The sequence below is a fragment of the Microtus oregoni genome, unplaced genomic scaffold (genome assembly GCF_018167655.1).
Source record: "Microtus oregoni isolate MIOR12 unplaced genomic scaffold, Mior012 000169F_ref0000294, whole genome shotgun sequence".
NCBI lineage: Eukaryota > Metazoa > Chordata > Mammalia > Rodentia > Cricetidae > Microtus > Microtus oregoni.
Window position 1 is genome coordinate 715,221 of NW_024544825.1, and position 23,591 is coordinate 738,811.

Sequence of the window (23,591 nt, forward strand, 5' to 3'; positions counted from 1 at the left end):
ATGAAGAAGCCACATACCCCACTTACTTACATTCACTTACAGACACAGCATCCCTCCCCTACCCTAGCTCCCCATTTTGCTATTCCCACATATGGGCATGCCCAGGCACTTCTTCTCAACCTGCCGGACTTATTCATTGTCCTAACATCTAAGGTCATGTTCAAATTTTTGTCCTCATGCCTACTAACTGTGTTCTATCATTGTCAGCATGCATTTCTTTATAGTTACACACAAGCTTAAATTTAAGCAGCTTTCCCTGCATTAAAACTCTATGGCTTTAGTAGCTATGTGACACTAGAGAAGTTGTTTAACCTCTCCATGTCTGCATTTCCTTTCCTGAAAGAAACATAATCATGAGATTATTATCAAGAAAATGTAAGGTAGTGCCTAAAACAACTTAAGCATTCCTATCAGCTGTCCTTACTGTAGTTACTACCAAGAATCCACTGCAGCCGGGTAGTGCTGGCATATGTCTTTAATTCCAGCAATTGGGAGGGAAAGGAAGACTGGCTGCTGAGCTCAAGGCCAGCCTGACCTACCCAGTGAGTTCTAGGACAGCTAGGGCTACACTGAGAAACCCTGTTCTGAAAACAAACAAACCAGCCAAAGAATCCACTGCAAAGTCTAACACATTTCATTTTATTTCTAACCTTGAGAAGCAAGTGCTACTCCTGTGTATTGGAGCAGAGACAAGGAAACATTTTTTAAGTTGTTTTTTCAGCTAGGATGAGAAATACAGGAAGTTTTGGGCTATAACATTTGTTTATTATTGTTGTTCTAGATTAGTAGCAGAACAATTAGCCACATAATGTGGCTGATTTTTATAGTATTCAGGAAAAATACGAAAATAGCTTTGGGGCTGGAGAGATGACTCATCAGTCAAGAGAACATGTATTGCTCTTGCAGAGGACTTGAGTTCAGTTCCCAGCATCCACACTTTGGCTCAAAAACATCTGTAACTCCAATTCCATGAGATCCAACACGCTCTTCTGGTCTCCATGAGCATCAGGCATGCATATAGTATGTGCATATGCAGGCAAAACATTCAATACAGATCATTAAGCCAAAGCCAAGAAACTTCAAACACTCATCAGTTACATAATAACTCACAGAAATATATCTTTTCAATATTTTTAGATTCCATCAGAACATCTGCCTTCAAATTTCTAAATAATTTGTTTAAATGACAATGTTTTTGCTATGTTAAAGGAAAGTTTTGCTATCATAAAAGAAATTTCCTTTCTCCAATAAATAACCAGCACCCCACTCACATAAAGAAGGGCTCCTCAAAGACACTCTCTTCATACTCTTTTAGGGTTGTTTTTAAATAAATGCAAGATTATAATGAAGAAATCATTTATTTTGGCACTATGAAATAGAAAATGGGCATTTTCATAAAAATGGAAATTGTGAAAGAATGGACAAGTCCTTAAAATCCATGAAAAAAAATAGAAACTAAACACAAATACCATGAATATCCATCACGTAAATAATGTAATAAAAGTCTTAATCTCTTCTTGGGCACTTAGAAATTGAAGTCTTAAGAAAGAAAGAGGGTGTAACTCTAGTAGTTGATGAAATTCTTAAAGCAGCTTTTCCTTGAGTTTACTTCTGGAAGACAAAAGAGAAAGAAAGCAAAGAACAAACAGCAGTTTTGAAACTGCAAGCCACCACATTAAAAAAAAACCTACATGCTTGAGAGGTTCAACCTAATAAGGATTAACCAAAGGCATTAAAGTGGTTCTTGAAAATGCAGTTATTGTAGTAGATTAATATTTAGTCACGCATGCTTTACTTTGAAACATCAGAATGTTATCTATGGAGGCCAAGAGGCTTCTAAAATGGGGTCCCAAGGAAATAACAAACACTTCTATTTTTTCAAACAAAATGTTCAATAACTCTCGGGGTAAGTTTTCTTACATGCTAACATACAGTCTATGCGCACCCACACATATTGGCAAGAGACAAAGTTCAAGGTTCAAGGTTCTGCTGATTTCATGTAACCGTCAGTTCTATTCCAAATCCTCTTAAATGTAAAGATAAACAACCCAACAACCTGGGATCTCCACCACTCTAAAGCTAGAGAAGGTTTCTACATTCCAGTTCCAAAGCCCACACATCTGCTCTGGCCACTGCTGGCCCCTTGTTTTTATCCCTGGGATTGCAAGAACAGAACAGAGGCTCTTTCATTTACCAGGAGTATGTATTCAGCTTTCACCTCAGTTTACCCAATCCTCCTCAGATATGCTAAAAACTGGTATTCTAAGTTAACAGTTGGCAGATGAATCGAGGAAGAAAATCATATCCTAGGAAGAGGCAGCAACTCAGTTGCCACGTGTTCTTTACCCAGTCTCTTCAAGTAGTGTTTTTTAAAAATTTTTTTGAAGGAAAAGAAAAAGTCAAAATAAGAGCCAATATGGGCGACATGTCTTACACTACATTAAATAAAAACACCCACCCACACCAAAAGAAAGAAGAAGAAGAAGAAGAAGAAGAAGAAGAAGAAGAAGAAGAAGAAGAAACCATTTATATCACTGTTCCTGACTTTCTGTTTTCTTTTTTTCTTTTAGTGTTATATGCCCTGTCTACATGCTCTCAAAATAATGTCATTACAGTGATTTCACAATAATCTGAGTGCCTCAGGAGTCTTTCAGTCCCTTCCCATCAGTGGCTCCATCCTTTACAGAAACAGCACTTTCCCTGAACTCGGTACTTAGGGCATATTTGTTAAATGCCTCACTCTTGAAAGCCTGAAAGGCATTGTTTTTTATTTCACTTGACTTCACCTAACCTTGAAATCCATAAAGCAGTTATCTCCTCCCATCTACCTAAACTCAGTAGTTTTCTTCCTTTCTTTTTTTCTTTATTTTTCTTTTAGAAACGAAATATGGTACTAATGTCTCAAGGCGAACAAAGCTAACTCCACGAAAAAAAAAATGAAATCGACACAACAAAGGAAGAAAGGAAAGACGAGGAGGAGGGTGTAGTAGGCGATGCTTGCGTCTTCGAAGGAGAAGCTTCCAGTGTAACTTGTGCAATTTAACGGTTCTGGGGCAGAGGAGGACTAGTGTGTTGGAAAACAACAAAGGTGGGCTCCCACTCTCCTTACCGCCGTAGAGCCAGAAGAAGATGCAATATATACACGGATCACCATCCTGGAAACAAGACCTTGAGGTCGGTCGCTGGAGTCTTGAAGAGTGTTGAGAAACAGCTGCAGCAACGACTGGAACAGCAAGGGGCCAAACAGAGGTTGGAAGAGGAGGGTGGGGGTAGGTCGAAGGGGAACTGGCCAGAGCCCAGCCTCCACCAGTGGCTGCTTTCAATGAGCTTCCAGCACTGCAGTCCCAGCCCCAAACCCCGGAAGGCTCAGGCTCATTTGCATCATTTCTAAATTGTTTTTTTAAAACACAGGATCTCGAACAGCACCGCGAGATCTGTTGAAACAATTCTTTTTGACTATTCCCTCTCCTGGAAGGGGGCGAGGGAGGGGGAAGAAAAATAAGGGGGAGGGGAGCAAAGGATCCTGAATTGCACTTGGTTAGAATAAAGGACCTTTTCCCTTGGACACCAGAAGTTTTGCGTGTTACTTCCTGCTGAGAAATGTATGCAAATAACACAGCTGAAAGCTAGCTTTGTGTTGAATCGGACACTAGTTTAAATTTTTTAAACCCACGTTATCAAAGCTTTGTGTATTTTAAGACACCTAAATGAAGTAAGTGATTTTTTTTTAACCTTAGTCGCAGGAATTCAGTGTGTTCTGAAAGGCTGCGCGATGTGGAGGAGGGCTGGAGAGAAGTTTCAAGTTTCCCTAAACCGGAAATGGCAGAATAGGGTTTCTTTTTGTTTGGAGTTTTGTTAAAATAGGAAGCAGTTCTTTAGTGAGAATTTGCAGGAGATATAATCAACAACTCTAGGATGAAGGAGGAAATTGCAGAGAAAAAAAATCATCTGAAAATACTTTGAAAGAACTTTCTTCCCTTGGTGCCTCACACCTGTAATCTCTGCACTGGGAGGGTGCGACGATTGCCAGGAGTTAGAAACTAGACTATGCTACCAAAACAAAACCAAACAAACTTTCTAGAAAATATCACGTACAGTAAATTAGAGTAATCTAGCTACCATCCTCAATATCGACATAGCGGCTACTACTTATTTTATTTCCCAGATCACATGACAAGGAAAATTTTCATAACTATAAATCAAAATCATAACCATGATTTTGGAAAAATCTATATAGTTTCATTTACATTATCATTAAACAGCTTCTCTCCTTTTTGGAGCTCTATATTAATTTTGGGGGGCACTTAAAATAATGGGGAAAGGAACAGAAAGTACAAACTATTTCTATTTGGTCTATAAACTATTGAATATGGTTAATTATTCCCATAAAACTGAACAGTGGCATTATCAGAGAATCTGGTAGGACTTATCTATGGCTTAGAGACACAAAGACCCAAGGTTGGATCTCTGGTACTACAGACACAGACATGCACACAGAGAAAGACACATACAGACACACACACGCACACTCACTCTCTCTCTCTCTCTATCTCTCTCTCTCTCTCTCTCTCTCTCTCACACACACAAACACACACACACACACACACACGGACACCCTTGTTAATAGATGATATATTTGTCTTAGTGAAAATGAACCAATAAATTGTTCTATAAATAAAATCTGCTGATTACTAATGATAACACTTCTGGTAAATTTTTAAGGAAGACTGTTTCCATTATTTGAATTTTTTCCCTATACAAATTTTTATTGATTTTTATTGAGCTCTACATTTTTCTCTGCTCCACTCTCTGCCTCTCCTCTCCCCTTCAACCCTCTCCCAAGGTCCCCATGCTCCCTATTTACTCAGGAGATCTTGTCTTTTTCTACTACCCATGTAGATTAGATCTATGTATGTCTCTCTTAGGGTCTTCATTGTTGTCTAGGTTCTCTGGGATTGTGTTTTGTGGGCTGGTTTTCTTTGATTTATGTTAAAAAAAAACCACTTATGAGTGAGAAAATATGACAATTGTTTTTCTGTGTCTGGGTTACCTCACTCAAAATGATGTTTTCTAGATCTATCCATTTTCCTACAAAATTCAGAATGTCGTTATTTTTTTTCTCCTGTGTAGTACTCCGTTGTGTAAATGTACTACATTTACCTTATCCATTCCTCAGTCGAGGGGCATTTAGGTTGTTTCCATGTTCTGGCTATGACAAACAATGCTGCTATGAACATAGTTGAGCACATATCCTTCTGGTACAATTGATCATCCTTTGGACATATACCCAAACGTGGTATTACTGGGTCTTGATGAAGGTTGTTTCCTAATTTTCTGAGAAATCACCACACTGACGTCCAAAGAAGCTGTACTAGCTTGCATTCCCACCAGCAATGAAGAAGTGTTCCCTTTACTCCAAAACCTCTCCAGCATAAGTTGTCATCAGTGTTTTTGATCTTGGCAATTTTTACAGGTGAAAGATGGAATCTCAGAGTTGTTTTGATTTACATTTCTCTGATGACTAAGGATGTTGAATATTTTCTTAAGTGTCTTTCAGCCATTATAGATTCCTCTGTTGAGAGTTCTCTGTTTAGGTCTGTATTCCATCTTTTTAATTGGATTATTTGTTCTTTTGACGACCAATTTCTTAAGTTCTTTGTATATTTTGGAGATCAGACCTCTGTCTGATGTGGGGTTAGTGAAGATCTTTTCCCATTCTGTAGGCTGTCATTTGTCTTGTTGACCATGTCCTTTGCTTTACAGAAGCTTCTCAGTTTCAGGAGGTCCCATTTATTAATTGTTTCTCTCAGTGTCTGTGCTGCTGGGGTTATATTTAGGAAGTGGTCTCCTGTGCCAATGCGTTCAAGTGTCCTTCCCACTTTCTCTTCTATAAGGTTCAATGTGGCTGGCTTTATGTTGAGGTCTTTGATTTGTTTGGACTTGAGTTTTGTGCATGGTGACAGATATGGATCTATTTTCATACTTCTACATGTTGATATCCAGTTATGCCAGCACCATTTGTTATATATTCTTTCATTTTCCCATTTGATATTTTTTGCTTCTTTGTCAAAAATCGGGTGTTTGAAGGTGTGTGGATTAATATCTTGATTTTCGATTTGGTCCATTGGTCCTCCTATCTGTTTTTATGCCAATACCAGGCTGTTTTCAGTACTGTAGCTCTGTAGTAGAGCTTGAAATCTGGGATTGTGATGCCTCCAGAAGTTCTTTTATTGTACAGGATTATTTTGGCTATCCTGGGTTTTTTGCTTTTTTATATGAAGTTGAGAACCATTCTTTAGAGGTCTGTGAAGAATTTTGCTAGAATTTTGATGGGCATTGCATTGAATCTGTAGATTACTTTTGGTAAGACTGCCATTTTTACTATGCTAATTCTACCTACCCAAGAGCATAGGAGATCTTTCCACTTTATGGTGTCTTCTTCAATTTCTTTCTTCAAAGATTTAAAGTTCTTGTCATGTAAGTCTTTCACTTGTTTTGTTAGAGTTACTCTGAGATATTTTATGCTATTTGTGGCTACTGTGAAGGATGATGTTTCTCTGATTTCTTTCTCAGCCCATTTATCATCTGTGTACAGGAGGGCTACTGATTTTTTTTTTGAGTTAATCTTGTATCCTGCTACATTACTAAAAGTGTTTATGAGTTGTAGAAGTTCTTTTGTAGAATTTTTGGGGCCGCTTATGTAAACTATCATATCATCAGCAAATAGTGAGAGTTTGACTTCTTCTTTTCTGATTTGTATCCCCTTGATGTCCTTTTGGTGTCTTATTGCTCTAGCTAGGGCCTCAAGAACTATATTGAATAGATATGGAGAGAGTGAACAACCTTGTCTTGTTTCTGATTTCAGTTGGATCGCTGGGAGTTTCTCTCCATTTAGTTTGATGTTGGCTGTTGGCTTGCTGTATATCACCTTTATTATATTTAGGTATGTTCCTTGTATCCCTGCTTTCTCCAAGACCTTTATCATGAAAGTTATTGAAAGCTTTTTCAGGATCTAATGAGATCATCATGCGGTTTTCATTTTTTAGTTTATTTATATGGTGGATTACTTTTACAGATTTTCATATGTCGAACCATCCCTGCATTCATGGAATGAAGCGACTTGATCATGGTGGATCAAGTTCAGATGTGTTCTTGGATTTGATTTGCCAGTATTTTATTTAATATTTTTGCATCAATGTTCATGAGTGAGATTGGTCTGTAATTCTCTTTCTTAGTAATATCTTTCTGTGGTTTGGGTATTAGGGCAATTGTAGCCTCATAAAAAGAGATTGGCAATGTTCCTTCTGATTCTATTGTGTGGGATAATTTGAGGAGTATTGGTATTAGTTCTTTGAAAATCTTGTAGAATTCTGAGCTGAAACCATCTGATCTAGGGCTTTTTTTGGTTGGGAGACTTTTAAAGACTGTTTCTATTTTTCAGCAGTTATAAATCTGTTTAATTTGCTTATCTGGTCTTGATTTAATTTTGGTAAGTGATATTTATCCAGAAATTTGTCCATTTCCTTTAAGTTTTCCAAATTTGTGGAGTACAGGTTTTTGAAATATGACCTGATGATTCTCTGTATTTCCTCCATGTCTGTTGTTATGTCTCTCTTTTCATTTCTGATTTTGGTAATTTGGATATTCTCTCTCTGTCTTTTGGTTAGTTTGGATAAAGGTTTGTCTATTTTGTTGATTTTCTCAAAGAACCAACTTTTTGTCTCATTGATTCTTTGTATTGTTTTCTTTGTTTCTATTTTGTTGATTTCAGTTCTCAATTTGATTATTTCTTGCTGTCTAGTTCTCTTGGGTGAGTTTGCTTCTTTTTGTTCTAAAGTTTTCAAATGTTCTGTTAATCCACTAGTGTGAGATTTTTCCAACTTCTTTATGTAGGCATTTAGTGCTATAAACTTTCCTCTTAACACTGCATTCATTGTGTCCCATAAATTTGCGTATGTTGTGCATTCATTTTCATTGACTTTTAGAAAGTCTTAAATTTCTCCCTTTATTTATTCTTGACCCATTGATGATTCAGGTGAGCATTGCTTAATTTCCATGTGTTTGTGGACTTTCTGGAATTAGTATTGCTGTTGAATTATAATTTTAAACCATGGTGATCTAATAAGATACATGGGGTTATTCCAATTTTTTTTTAATTTGGTGAGGTTTGTTTTGTTACCGAGTATGTGGTCAATTTTTGAGAAGGTTCCATGAGGTGCTGAGAAGAAGGTATATTCTTTTCTGTTTGAATGGAATATTCTATAGATGTCTGTTAAGTCCATTTGAGTCATCACATCTGTTAGTTCCTTTATTTCTCTGTTCATTTTTTGTCTGACTGACCTGTCCAGTGGTGAGAGTGGAGTGTTGAAGTCTCCCACTATTAATATGTGGGGTTTAATGTATGATTTAAGCTTTAGAAGTGTTTCTTTTATATATGAGGGTGCCCTTGCATTTGGGGCATAGATGTTCAGTATTGAGATTTCTATTTGACAAATTTTTCCTGTGACTAATATGAAATGTCCTTCTTTGTCTTTTTTGATTGATTTTAGTTTGAAGTCTATTCTGTTAGATATTAGGATAGCTACACCCGCTTGTTTCTTAGGTCCATTTGATTGGAATATTTTTTCCCAACCCTTTACTCTGAGACAATGTCTGTCTTTGAGGTTAAGGTGTGTTTCTTGTATGTAGAAGAAGGATGGATTCTGTTTTCATATCCATAGCCTGTGCCTTTTTAAAGGTGAGTTGAGTCCATTTATAATAAGAGATATTAATGACCAGTGATTGCTATCTCCTGTTAATTTAGTTTTCATTGATGGTGATGTTAATTTATACACTTTTCCCTTCTTCGAGATTTGCTATGAGACCATCAATTGTCTGTGTCTTTGTTGATGTACCCAACTTCCTTGGGTTGTAGTTTTCCTTCTAATATTTTGTGTAGGGCTGGGTGTGTGGCTAGATATTGGTTAAACATGGTTTTGTCTTGAAATATCTTGTTTGGTCCTTCTATGGTGATTGAAAATTTTGCTGGGTATAGTAGTCTGGGCTGGCATCTACGGTCTTTTAATGTCTGTATAATGCTTGACCATGACCTTCTGGCTTTCATTGTCTCCAATGAGAAGCCAGGTGTAATTTTGATAGGTGTCCCTTTATATGTTACTTGGACTTTTTTTTTTGCAGGTCTTAATATTCTTTCTTTACTCTGTGTGTTTAGTGTTTTGTTTATTATTTGACTAGGGGACTTTTTTTTTTATCCAGTCTGTTTGGTGTTCTTTAAGCTTCTTGTATCTTCATAGGCATATTGTTCTTTAGGTTGGGAAAGTTTTCTTCTATGATTTTGTTAAATACATTTTCTGTGCTTTTGAGTTGAACTTCTTCGACTTCTATACTTATTATTCTTAGGTTTGGCCTTTTCATATTGTCCCATATTTCCTGGATATTTTGGGTTAAGTTTTTGTTAGACTTAATGTTTTCTTTGACTGATAAGTCTATTTCCTGTGTCGTATCCTCAGTGCTTGAGATTCTCTCTTCTATCTCTTGTATTCTGCTGTTAATGCTGCGTTTGTAGTTCCTATTGGCTTTCTCATGATTTCTGTTTCTATAATTCCCTCGACTTGTGTTTTCTCCATTGTCTCTATTTCAGTTTTCAAGTCTTGAATAGTTTCATTCATATGTTTGATTGTTTTATCTTGGTTTTCTTTAAGGGATTTGCTGATGTCTTCCAATTTTTTGTTTGCCTTTTCCTCCATTTCTTTGAGAGAATATCTCATTTCCCCTTTAAGAGTTTCAAACATTCTCTTGATTTTTTTTAGGTCATTTTCTTCTGCTTCATCTGTATTTGGTTGTTCAAGTCTTGCTGTTGTAGGTTCTTTAGGTTTTAGTGGTGTCATGTTGCTCTTTGTGGTGTTGTGTGTGTTCTTACCTTTTCTACTCATCTTTTCCTCTAATATAAGTGTGTTTGGGCTGTCTGGGATTCTGTTGATTAATCTTCTAGGTGCCAGTGAATCCAAGGCTCAAATGTTTGTTCCTCATAGTACAGTCAGTGCCATGGTTCTAGTTACCACGTTGGTTACTCTGTGTTCCTGGAGGCCACTCAGCACTCCCAGGCTTTGCAGCACTCCTTTGGAGTTTGCTGTCTCAGGTCTACTCTAGCCTAGGTTGTCTGCCCAAACCTATTTCTGTAAATGCCCCTGGTCTGGATCCATTCCTGAAGAAGTCCTTGGCTTGGGGTAGGTCCTTTAAAAAACTGTGGCTCAGCTGAGGAGTTCCATCTGCAAGGACAGGAACAGTTCCTGCTTCTACAATGAGGAGATTCACCCAGAGAGTCAGTCACAGCAAAAACTGGATCAAGACACCAGGCCTCTCCTGGCTCCATTTGAAGGAAGAGATGGGCGGGAGCCAATGCAAGAATTCCTCCAACAACCTGCAAGGCAACATGACATCACCAGAATCCAGGGAACCTGAAACAAGAAGAATTGAACACGCTACTCCAGAGGAAATAGAAGAAATCTGCTTTAAACAGAACTATATGAAAATAATAGAGGACCTTAAACAGGAGGTAAAAAAAAACTGCCATAAAGAAATAGAGATGACAAACAAAAAGGTAGAGGAAATGAATAAATCTCTCAAAGATACCCAAGAAAACCAAGAGAAACAAGAAAAAGCAATCAAACACGTAAGGGAAATGGATCAAGACTTGAAAAATGAAATGGAGGTAATGAAGAAAACATAAACCGAGGGAAGGCTGGAGATGGAAAATCTGGGTAAACAAACAGGAACTGCAGAGACAAGTATTGCCAACAGAATACAAGAGATAAAAGAAAGAATCTCAGACAATGAAGATACCATAGAGAAAATAAACGCACTGATCAAAGAAAACAGCAAATCCAACAAATTCTCCTCACAAAACATTCAGGAAATCTGGGACACAAGAAAAAGACCAAACCTAAGAATAATAGGAGTAGAAGAAGGAGAAGAAGTACAGTTCAATGGTACAGAAAATGTATTTAATAAAATTATAGAAGAAAACTTTCCCAACCTAAATAAAGATATTCCTATGAAGGTTCAAGAAGCATACAGAACACCGAATAGACTGGATCAAAAAAAAAATCTCCTCACCATATAATAATCAAAACACAATACATACAGAATAAAGAAAGAATATTAAGAGCTGCAAAGGAAAAAGGTCAAATTACTTATAAAGGTAAACTTATCAGACTTACACCTGACTTCTCTATGGAAACCATTAAAGCCAGAAGGTCCTGGATAGATGTACTGCAGAAACTAAGAAACCATGGATGCAAGCCCAGACTACTATACCTAGCCAAGCTTTCGTTCACTATAAGTGGAGAAAACAAAATTTTCCAGGATAAAAACAAATTTAAACAATACCTAGCCACAAATCTAGCCTTACAGAAAGTAATAGAAGGAAAATCACAACCCAAGGAGTCCAACAATACCCACAATAACTCAGACATCTAATGACCCTTCACCAGCACAACTCAAAGAAGGGAAACACACAAACTCTACTACCAAAAAAAGAATAAATGACCGGAGTTAACAACCACTGGTCATTAATATCACTTAATGTCAATGGACTCAACTCACCTATAAAAAGGCACAGGCTAAGAGATTGGATATGAAAACAGGATCCAACATTCTGCTGTTTACAAGAAACATACCTCAATCACAAAGACAGGCACCTACTCAGAGTAAAGGGCTGGGAAAAGGCTTTTCAAGCAAATGGACCTAAGAAACAAGCAGGTGTGGCCATACTAATCTCTAACAAAGTTGACTTCAAACTTAAATCAATCAGAAGAGATGGAGAGAGGCATTTTATACTCATAACAGGAACAGTTCATCAGGATGAAGTCTCAATCCTGAACATCTATGCCCCTAATATAAAAGCACCCACTTATGTAAAAGAAACATTACTAAAAATTAGGCAGTCATCAAACCACACACACTAAAAGTAGGAGACTTCAACACTCCTCTCTCATCAATGGACATGTCAATCAGACAGAAACCTAACAGAGAAATAAGAGGATTAATGGAGGTAATGAATCAAATGGACTTAACAGACATCTGTAGAACATTCCACCCAAATAGGAAAGATTATACCTTCTTCTCTGCAGCTCATGGAACCTTCTCGAAAATTGAACACATAGTCGGTAACAACGCAAACTTCCACAGTTACAAAAAATACTAGTAACCACCTGTGTCTTATCAGATCACCAAGAATTAAAGTTAGAATTCAACAACAATGCTACCCCCAGAAAGCCTAAAAACTCATGAAAACTGGACAGTCAACTACTGAACCACACCTGGATCAAGGAAGAAATAAAGAAAGAAATTAAAGTCTTTCTGATATTCAATGAAAATAAAGACTCAACATACACAAACCTATGGGACACTATGAAAGCAGTGCTAAGAGGAAAGTTTATAGCACTAAGTGCCCACTTAAAGAAAACAGGGAAAGCACACATTGGAGACTTAACAGCCCACCTGAAAGCTCTAGAAAAAAAAAAGAAGCAGACTCACCAAGGAGGAGTAGAAGACTGGAAATAATCAAACTGAGGGCTGAAATCAACAAAATAGAAACACAGAAAACAATCCAAAGAATCAATGAAACAAAAAGCTGGTTCTTGGAGAAAACCCTATCCAAACTAATCAAACGGCAGAGAGAGAATATGCAAATTAACAAGATCAGAAATGAAAAAGGGGACATAACCAGAGAAACAGAGGAAATTCAGAGAATCATTTGATCTTACTACAAAAGCCTGGATGCCACAAAATTGGAAAATGTAAAAGAAATGGACACTTTTTTAGATAAGTACCATATACCAAAGTTAAACCAGGACCAGGTGAACAATCTAGACCTGTTAGTCGCAAAGAATTAGAAGTTGTTATCAAAAACCTCCCTACCAAAAAAAGCTCAGGCCCAGATGGTTTCAATGTAGAATTCTACCAGAACTTCCAAGAAGAGCTAATACCTATACTCCTTAATGCATTCACAATATAGAAACAGAAGAGTAATTGTCAAACTCTTTTCCTGTAGCTACAGTTACCCTGACACCAAAACCACACAAAGACTTAATATCTATATTCCTTAATGTATTTTACAATATAGAATCAGAAGAGTCATTGCCAAATTCCTTTTATGAAGCTACAGTTACCCTGATACCAAAACCACATAAAAACTCAATCAAGAAAGAGAATCACAGACCAATCTCACTCATGAACATCGATGCGAAAATCCTCAATAAAATACTGGCAAACCGATTCCAAGAACACATTAGAAAAATTATCCATTATGATCAAATAGGCTTCATCCCAGAGATGCAGGGCTGGTTCAACATACGAAAATCTATCAATGTAATCCATCATATAAATAAACTGAAAGAAAAAAAACCATATGATCATTTCATTAGATGCTGAAAAAGCTTTTGACAAAATTCAACATCCCTTTATGATAAAGGTCTTGGAGAGATTAGGGATACAAGGGTCATACCTAAATATAATAAAAGCTATATACAGCAAGCCGACTGCTAACATCAAATTAAACAGAGAGAAACTCAAAGCCATCCCTCTAAAATCAGGAACACGACTAGGTTGTCCACTCTCTCCATACCTCTTCAATATAGTGCTTGAAGTTTTAGCAATAGCAAAAGACAACATAAGGGGATCAAGGGGATTCGAATTGGAAAGGAAGAAGTTAAACTTTCGTTATTTGCAGATGATATGATAGTATACATAAGCGACCCCAAAAACTCCACCAAAGAACTCCTACAGCTGATAAACACCTTTAGTAGCATGGCAGGTTACAAGATCAACTCCGAAAAATCAGTTGCCCTCCTATACCAAAGGATAAGGAAGCAGAGAGGGAAATCAGAGAAGCATCACTTTTCACGATAGCAACAAATAGCATAAAATATCATGTGGCAACTCTAACCAAGGAAGTGAAGGATCTATTTGACAAGAACTTTAAGTCTTTGAAAAAAGAAATTGAGGAGGATACCAGAAAATGGAAGGATCTCCCATTGGATTGGGAGGATCAACGTAGTAAAAATGGCAATTCTACTAAGGGCAATTTATAGATTCAATGCAATCCCCATCAAGGTCCCATCAAAATTCTTCACAGATCTTGAGAGGACAATAATCAACCCAGGATAGCCAAAACAATCTTATACAATAAAGGAACTTCTGGAGGCATTACAATTCCTGACTTCAAACTCTATTATAGAGCTACAGTATTGAAAACAGCTTGGTATTGGCATAAAAACAGAGAACTCAAACAATGGAATCGAATAGAAGACCCAGATTTTAACCCTCAATCCTATGAACACCTGATTTTTGATAAAGGAGCTAAAAGTTTACAATGGAAGAAAGAAAGCATCTTCAACAAATGGTGCTGGCATAACTGGATGTCAACCTTTAGAAAAGTGAAGATAGATCCATATCTATCACCATGCACAAAACTCAAGTCCAAATGGATCAAAGACCTCAATATCAATCTGAACACATTGAACCTGATAGAAGAGAAAGTGGGAAATACTCTACAACATATGGGCACAGGAGATCACTTCCTATGTATAACCCCAGCAGCACAGACATTAAGGGCAACATTGAATAAATGGGACCTCCTGAAACTGAGAAGCTTCTGTAAAGCAAAGGACACTGTCACTAAGACAAAAAGGCAACCCACTGACTGGGAGAAGATCTTCACCAACCCTGCAACAGACAAAGGTCTGATCTCCAAAATATATAAAGAACTCAAGAAACTAGACTTTAAAATGCTAATTAATCCAGTTAAAAAATGGGGCACTGAACTGAACAGAGAATTCTCAACAGAAGAAATTCAAAAGGCCAAAAGACACTTAAGGTCATGCTCAACCTCCTTAGTGATCAGGGAAATGCAAATTTAAATAGCTTTGAGATACCATCTTACACCTGTCAGAATGGCTAAAATCAAAAACACCAATGATAGCTTTTGCTGGAGAGGTTGTGGAGTAAGGGGTACACTCATCCATTGCTGGTGGGAATGCAAACTTGTGCAACCACTTTTTAAATCAGTGTGGTGATTTCTTAGGACATTCGGGATCAACCTACCACAAGACCCAGCAATACCACTCTTGGGAATATACCCAAGAGATGCCCTATCATATGACAAAAGCATTTGTTCAACTATGTTCATAGCAGCATTTGAACCCAAAGAAAAACATATAGTCATCCTCCTGTATATGGGAAGTACACAAGATTGCCGGGCAAAAACTGGGAACTTGGGGGTGGGGTGGGATGGAGGTAAGAGGAAATGGGGAGAGAAAAGAGAGAAGGGGAGGATGGGAGGGAGCTTGGGGGAATGGGATGGTTAAGATAAAGGAAGGGTGGATATGGGAATAGGGAAGTATATATCCTAACTAAGGGAGCCATCTTAGGGTTGGCAAGAGACTTGACTCTAGGGGGGCTCACAGGTGTCCAGGGAGATGTCCCCAGCTTGTTCCTTGGGCAACTGAGGAGAGGGAACCTGAAATGACCCTATCCTATAGCCATACTGATGAATATCTTGCTTATCACCATAGAACCTTCATCTGGCGATGGATGGAGATAGAGACAGAGACCCACATTGGAGCACCGGAATGAGCTCCCAAGGTTCCAATGAGGAGCAGAAGGAGGGAGAACATGAGCAAGGAAGTCAGAACCGCGAGGGGTGCACCCACCCTCTGTGACAGTGGGGCTGATCTATTGGGAGCTCACCAAGGCCAGCAGGACTGGGACTGAAAAAGCATGGGATAAAACCAGACTCTCTGAACATGGCGGGCAATGAGGGCTGATGAGAAGCCAAGGACAATGGTACTGGGTTTTGATTCTACTGCATGAACTGACTTTGTGGGAGCCTAGCCTGTTTGGATGCTCACCTTCCTGGACCTGGATGGAGGGGGGAGAACCTTGGACTTCCCACAGGGCAGGGAATCCGGACTGCTCTTCAGACTGGAGAGGGAGGGGGCATGGAGTGGGGGAAGGGGCAGAAGAGTGGGGAGAGGGGGAGAGGAGTAGGGGGAGGGGAGAGGAGTAGGGGGAGGGGAGAGGAGTGGGGGGAGGGGGAGGAGTGGAAGGAGGAGGAGGGAAATGGAAGGCGTTGAGGAGGTGGAAATTTTTTCAATAAAAAAATAAAAAATAAATAAATAAAAAATGAAAAAACTCTGGCTCCAGTCTACTCCCTCAGAGTTCCCAGGCTTGGGTGCACCCAGATCCACAGAGGATCTGGCTCAGGCTTACTCCCTCAGAGGTCCCATAGTCATGTTTGGACCCACAGAGGTTTCTGGTTCCTTCCTATTCCCTTTGATGTCCCAGACCAATGCCCAGACTCACAGAGGTCCTGGCTCAGTCCTACTCCCTCTGAGGTCCCAGACTCACACCTGGACCTGCAGAGATCTCTGGTTCCTGCCTATTCCCTCGGAGGTCCCAGGTTCACTCATGCCCAGACTGGCAGAGGTCCTGGCTCAAGCCTAGTTCCTTGGAGGTCCTAGACTCAAGCTCCAACCCATAGGGATCCTGGCTTAGTTCTACTCCTTTGAAGGTCCCGGATTTACGTCCGGACCCACAGCGGTCTTTGTCTCTGGCTCACTCCCTCAGCAGTTGCTCCCCTGTACCTGTTCCTGTGAAGTTTGTTGTCTCAGGTCTGCTCTGGCCCAGGTTTCTGGCTCACTCCTGGTCTGCAAATGTCCCTGGACTGGATCTGCTCCCGCTCTGTGGAGCTTGCTTTCTCAGGCCGACTCCAACCTAGGTAGCTGGTTCAGTCTCACTCCCATGGAAGTCACCACCTCAGGCCTGCTCTGGCCTAGGTCACTAGCCCAGTCTTGCTTCCACAAATAACCCTGGTCTGGATCTGATCCTGCTCTCACGGAGTTTGCTGTCCAAGACCTGCACTGGCCCAGGTCACTGGTTCAGTCCCACTCCTGTGGAATTTGTTGCCTCAGGCCTGCTCCAGCCCAAGGTGTAGTTTGTTGCCTCTGTTTCCATTATTTCTAAGTTAAAGATAATGGATACTATTATTATATTATTAGACTTTTTCTTCACTATATTTACCTAACCTTAAGATGGGTATTCTGAAATGATCATTCTAGAATGGTCATTTCTGTTTAGTTTTTCCATTGAGAAATTGTCCTAGATCACTTGCTTTTATTATTTGGCTGGAAAAGCTACAGTCTGAATGAACTGGGGTGGACCAAAGCGTTTTCAGATAGCACATGTAATCTATTCCCATAGAAAACCAAGATAGTCAGTTGTCAATGCATTTCAAAAATTAAAAATAAACCCATACTATGTACAAAAAATTAGAAAACATTGAACAGCATGGCATGTACCCAGAGTCCCTGGTACTCAACTAAGAAGTTTACCATGCTCAGGAGTTCCAAGCCAGCACAGGAAACAATGAGTTCTTGTCTCGTAAATGAGCACAGCCACAGTACCTAAAGATAATCTCTACTATGTGACAACATATCAGTCTTTGCAGGCAGAGGGGATAGGGCAAGGCACAAGAAGATGAATATAATGGTGGGGATTTTAAATTTTTATTTATTATAAAATGCTATTTTGGAAAAATTTACCTGCAAAAATAAATTTGTGTAATTCCTCCATGTTAGAAAATATGATTCTGAATGATTTTATGTGCATCAAATTTATAAGTACATCAAAATTTATATAAATAATAGTCATGGCTAGTGATTTGACAGCTTGATCAAGCTAGATTTATCTGGGAAGAGGCACCTAAAGTGAGAAAATTCCTTCATCAGATTAGGAAAGCCTGTGGAGTATGTTCTTGATTAACAATTGCTATGGGAAGCCCCAGCTCATTGGGGGAAAGTGCCACCCCTGGGCTGGTGATCCCAGTTGGTACAAGAAAGCAGGTTGAACAAGTCATGGTGAGCAAGCCAGTAAGCAGTACTCCTCCATGGCCTCCGCATCAGCTCCTGCCTTCTGGTTCCTGCCTTGACTTCCCTCAGTAATGGACTGTTACCTGACAATATAAAACAAAACAAACCCTTTCCTCCCTGAAGTCTTTTGGTTATAATTTTTATCACAAAAATAGAAACCTAAGACAACAGTTCTCTATTATTAAACATATTGCTTGATTTAAATTATTCCATTATATAGTAATGTTATAGTATATATCAATAAATGGTTATCTACCTCTCTAATAATTTCTTAGGAATTTTATAGTGACATGGCTATGCCAGTAAAAAGCCTTCCTCTTAGTAAAAATTTGGCTCCTGGAACCCATAAGGGAAGGAGAGAACTGATTCCTAAAAGTTCTTCTCTGATCTCCACATATACACCATGGCACATGCAAACATAAACAACTCACACACATACATCATACATCATGCACATCATTCACATACAATAATAATAATAATAACAATAACCACCACTGTAAAAATTAAATATTTAATGCAGAACTGCTGGCAAACTGAATAGACACTAGAGATTATAGTTACAATGTTATATAACATAAACCCAGTATCACCAGTGACTAGGATAGAAAAAGAATGCTAATTGAAAAACTAGTAAATGTTACCCTAGTTATGATGATTGTATTGTGGAGATTTGAGCTAAGTCCTTCCTTACATTTAGTTGGAAAGAATAGTCTGAATACAATTTTTTTATATTTATTTATTTATTTGTATTTAGTGTGTGTGTGGAGTGTGTGTGAGAGTGTATGAGTGAGAGTGTGTGTATGTGAGTGTGTGTGAGTATCTGTGTGAGTGTGTGTGTGTGAGTGTGTGTGTGTGAATGTGTGTGTGAATGTGTGAGTGTGTGTGTGTGAGTATGTGTGTGAGTGTGTGTGTGTGAGTGTGTGTGTGTGTGAATGTGTGAGTGTGTGTGTGAATGTGTGAGTGTGTGAGTATGTGTGTGAGTGTGTGTGAGTGTGTGAGTGTGTGTGTGAATGTGTGAGTGTGTGTGTGAGTGTGTGAGTGTGTGTGTGAGTATGTGTGTGAGTGTGTGTGTGAATGTGTGAGTATGTGTGTGTGAGTGTGTGAGTATGTGTGTGAGTGTGTGTGTGTGTGAATGTGTGAGTGTGTGTGAATGTGTGAGTGTGTGTGTGAATGTGTGAGTGTGTATGTGTGTGAATGTGTGAGTGTGTGTGAGAGAGAAAGAGTGTGTGTACATGTCTGTGTAAGTGTGTTTGTGAATTTTGGCTTGCAATCACAAGAGATCTTAGAAGAAACTGTGGGAGTTAGCTCTCTCCTGCCACACTGTGTCATCCAGGAATCAAACTTAGGTCAGAAAGTCCACCTGCAAGGGTGGAAGCCAAAGACCTCCTGTGTGTGCAGGCCAGAAGGAGATCAGAGGTTATTTAGAGCTTCTTGTGCCAAGAAGTTCAACTGTTTGGACCAAGTAAGAAAAGAACATTTTCAGGACTAGCAAGATGGCTCAGTGGGTAAAGACTGGTGACCTGAGTTTAATACATGGGATTCACATGGCAGCTGGAAAGAAAAGACTCCTGACCTCCATTCCCATAGTATGCTTACATGCACAATATGCACACACACACATACACAACCAGGGACAGAGATAGGGGAGAGAGACAAGACAGACAGACAAAGACAGGAAGAGAGATATTCAATAAGAAAAATACAACAAAGAGAAAAGAAAAGGTTTTCTTTTTCTCAGGGTTTGTGTGTGTAAAGATGAATCTCCCTAAAATTTGTATTCCTGAGTAGGATATGAAAGTATATAAATGGTGTCTGCTTGAAAAGGAAGACGTGCTATCCTGAAGTGACAATCAGTTCAGACAATGGAATGGTAAGAACATTAAGGGGAAAATATTGTATGCAGGCTATTACATGTAACCAAAACTCCCACCCAGAGTGTCCATCCTGATTATGCTCTAGATTCCATTTTATTACTCCTATTAAAAAGTGTTCTCTGTACTCACTTGCGAGTCCACTCCACAATTAAATGATTCTCCTTCTAATTTGATCTTTTCCCCCTGAATGTTCTTCCCTTTCCATTGTCTGAACTGATTCTCTCTTCAGGATATCATGTCTTCCTTTTCAAGTTGCTTAGGCCCAAAAATATGAGCCTATTTCCACCTTGTCTGAAGGTCAGAGAGTTTTAACTTGTTCAAAGTTGTTGACAACAAAGCTACACACCTTGACCTAGGGTGTGGTAACTTGGTGTTTTGAACATTAAGATGCGTGTAAAGGTAGATCCACTCCACCCTGAGCAAAGGTCAGAGAATTCTAGCATACTTCTTTTGAAATAGGTGGTTTGACCTAGGGAGTGGCTGTCTTCAGGATGTTTGGTCTGGGGTGGATTCACTGCCTAAACAACAGAATGCTTTTCTCATGAATTAATGGCTTGATGTCTCAGAGTGTTGAAGCACGTAACTGTTCTAGCTGTCCTTTGTATCATATTAAAACAGTCTTTTGCCTTCTCCCTCCCCAAGTGTATGGAAAATTGAATGTGGGTGGATTTCAATATTCCCTGGATCTCCCACCGACTACTATCCTATGTTTCTGTTTTATTATTTTTGCTCACATCTTTGTTCTCTATACTTATTTTTCTAATCCCATGCCCCTACCCTGGTAAGTGGTATCCTTGTCGAAGCTGGTCTCTGACATCAAGCAGAGACCATTTATATACTTTCATTTCCTACTCAGGACTACAAATTCCAGGGAGATTCATTTTTATACACACAAACCCCAAGAAAAAAACCTTTTCTTTTCTTTTTTTCATATTGTTTGTTTATTGAGTCTCTCTCTCTCTCTCCCTGTCTTTCTCTGCTGCCTGTCTCTGTCTCTCTCTTTCTCTGTATGTGAGTGTGTGTGTGTGTGTGTGTGTGTGTGTGTGTGCGCGCGCGCACGCGCATATAAGCACATACCAACAGCATGCTATATGAGAGTGGAGGTCAGAAATCTTTTCTTTCCAGCTGCCATGTGAATTCCATGTATCAAACACAGGTCATCAGTCTTGGTAACAAACTCCTTTACCCACTGAGCCATCTTGCTAGTCCTAGAAAATGTTCTTTCTTACTTGGTCCAAACATTTGACCTCCTTGGCAGAAGAAGCTCTAAATAACCTTTGACCTCTGGTGTGAGAAGTCCTTCTGTATATGTGTTGCTTTTATTGGTTAATGAATAGAGAAGCTGTTTTCATCCAATGGCTTAACAGAATGTAGCCAGTCCTGAAAAGATAAAGAGAGTAGGCGGAGTCAGTGAGGTGCCACGCAGCTGACAGAGGGGAAAGACTCTAGCTGCCAGCTGGAACTTTGCCAGTAGGCCACGAAACTCATGGTAAAATATGAAATAATAGAAACAGGTTAACCAAAGATATAAGAGCTAGCTAGCAATACACTTAAGTGATAGGTCAAGCAGTGATTTAATTAATACAGTTTCTGTATGGTTATTTCGGGAATCTGCTTGGCCGGGGAACAAACAAGTGGAGTCCTTCAACAGACCTCCTTGTGACTGCAGTTATTTTCCTCCTTTCCTTCCCCTCCCTTCCTTTTTTCCCTCCCTCCCTCCTTTTTTTTTCTTCTTTTTAACAATTACTTTGATAGAGCTGGAGAGATGGCTTGGCATTAAGAGCACTGGGTATTCTTCAAGAGGACACGGGTTAAATTCTCAGCTCACAACATTTTGTAATACCAGTTGCAGGGGGTCTGATGCCCTCTTCTGGATGCCATGAGTACTGCATGCACATGGTGCCCCCCCCCCCAAATAAAAGCAAAACACCCATACACATAAAATAATTACAATTTAAAAATCTCAAAAAATATTTTGAAAAACTTGCATGTATATTTTACCTAAGTTCACATTTTTCCCGCTAGAAGTCAAAAACAAACACATATGGATTCTGAGCTTCAAAATGTGGAAGAGGTTTCTTTTGCTGGGGACCAATATCAAACATAAGCCTCCGCGAACTCTGGATACTTGAGCCAAGAACTCTACTCCAAATATGTTATCTTTAACCATAATTAAACAAACAAGAGCATTAAAAAATATTTTGAGGGCAACATGGACTACACAGGATAGGAATTTGTTTTAGAGTTTTTATTTTATATAAAATATTTTGCCTGCCTGCCTGTTTGCTTGTATGTTCACAACCAGTACATACAATGTCAGATGGCTTCAGAGTCCAGAAGAGAGGATCTGACACTCTGGAACTGGAGTCATAGACAGTTGTGAACCAAGCAAATGCTGGGAATTGAACCTGGGTCTTCTGCAAGAGCAGCCAGTGTAATTTTCCAGGCCATACTCTGTTTCTGAAGAAGGGACCATGAACTTTCCTTGTCCCCACAACCACCTGACAGGAACATATTGCATAGACATAAATGCAAACAAAACAACCATACACATTAAAATAAATAACTTAATATATATGTATGTATTTGTTCTTTGATGATTCTATACATGAAAACAGTGTATTTTGATCATATCCACCCACTACTCTCCCTTCCAACAACTCACAAACCCTTCCCATCACATTTCCTTCCCAACTTTTCACCTTCTTTTTTTAACCCACTCAGTCCAATTCATACTCCTAATGCATGGATGCGTAGGGCTGCCCCTGGAGCAGAGGAATCCTATTAGAGGCCACAGTCCTAATATGTGGATGGGTAGGGCTGCCGTTGGTGCACAGAAACCCTATTAGAGGCCTCTGGGTGGGAAGAGCTGCCCCTGGAGCATACACAGTCTTGAAGTAAATGTACTCTTAGTTGCTGTGTTTTGTTTTGTTTTGAAATCAAGGTAAGCCACTACTTCCTTGTTTAGGTCTTCAATATTTTGTGTTTTTTGTTACCTTTTATTTATTTTAGCTGTGCATTGTGTGTACATTATGTGGGCACACAACAACTTATGAGAGTCGTCTCTCTAATTCTATCCAGTGGGGTCTGGGGATGGAACTTGGGTCACCAGGCTTGGTGGCAGGTGGGCCTGCACCTGCTGAGTCATTTTACCAGCCACCAGTCCTGGACATTTTCCTGTGTTTCCTTTGCTAAAGGGTCTCAGTATGCGGTCTTAGGTGGCCTGAAATTGACTGGGTAGACCACGTTGTCAGTCAACATCAAACTCATGGAAATTTCCTTACTTCTACTTCCAAAGTGTTGAAATTGAAGATGGGCACCACCCCAACCCACTTTGTCTTTGATATTTTAGAAAAGCTACAGAGAAACCGTGTCTCGAAAGGAAGGAAGGAAGGAAGGAAAGAAGGAAAGAAGGAAAGAAGGAAAGAGAAAAGAAAACGAAAAAGCCCCAAGTAGCTAGCAGCCCTGTGCAGAAAGCTGCAGGGCCCAGCACTTTGAGTCAATCCACCCCAACATCTCTCCCACCTATGAGCTGCTAGAGCCTGTGAATGAGCCGGTCTTGAAGAACCAAAGCTGCAGTATCCCCATGACTCTGGCAATAGCAGGATATGCAAGACAAGCGAGTCTCGGCAATGGTCCAGTGTTTATTGTGCTTCAGGACCAGAAACCTTGAACCAGGCCAAGGACTCATTTTAATGAATATTTGCATGAAAGGCTGTCTGGGATGAATGCGAACACACGCGAACATACACACACACACACACACACACACTGAGAGAGAGAG

At 39.3% G+C, this 23,591-nt stretch overlaps 1 protein-coding gene across 1 annotated transcript in view; it reads right to left on the bottom strand.

The window, feature by feature from the left end:
• The window catches only part of LOC121445258 (SH3 domain-binding glutamic acid-rich-like protein), an 80,694-nt gene extending 77,533 nt beyond the window's left edge, over positions 1-3,161 (bottom strand). The window contains exon 1 of the mRNA XM_041647299.1: positions 3,110-3,161. Within this exon, the coding sequence (XP_041503233.1) occupies positions 3,110-3,154 (45 nt within the window). The 5' untranslated portion in view covers positions 3,155-3,161. The remainder of the gene's footprint in view (positions 1-3,109) is intronic.
• Between the last annotated feature and the right edge of the window lie 20,430 nt (positions 3,162-23,591).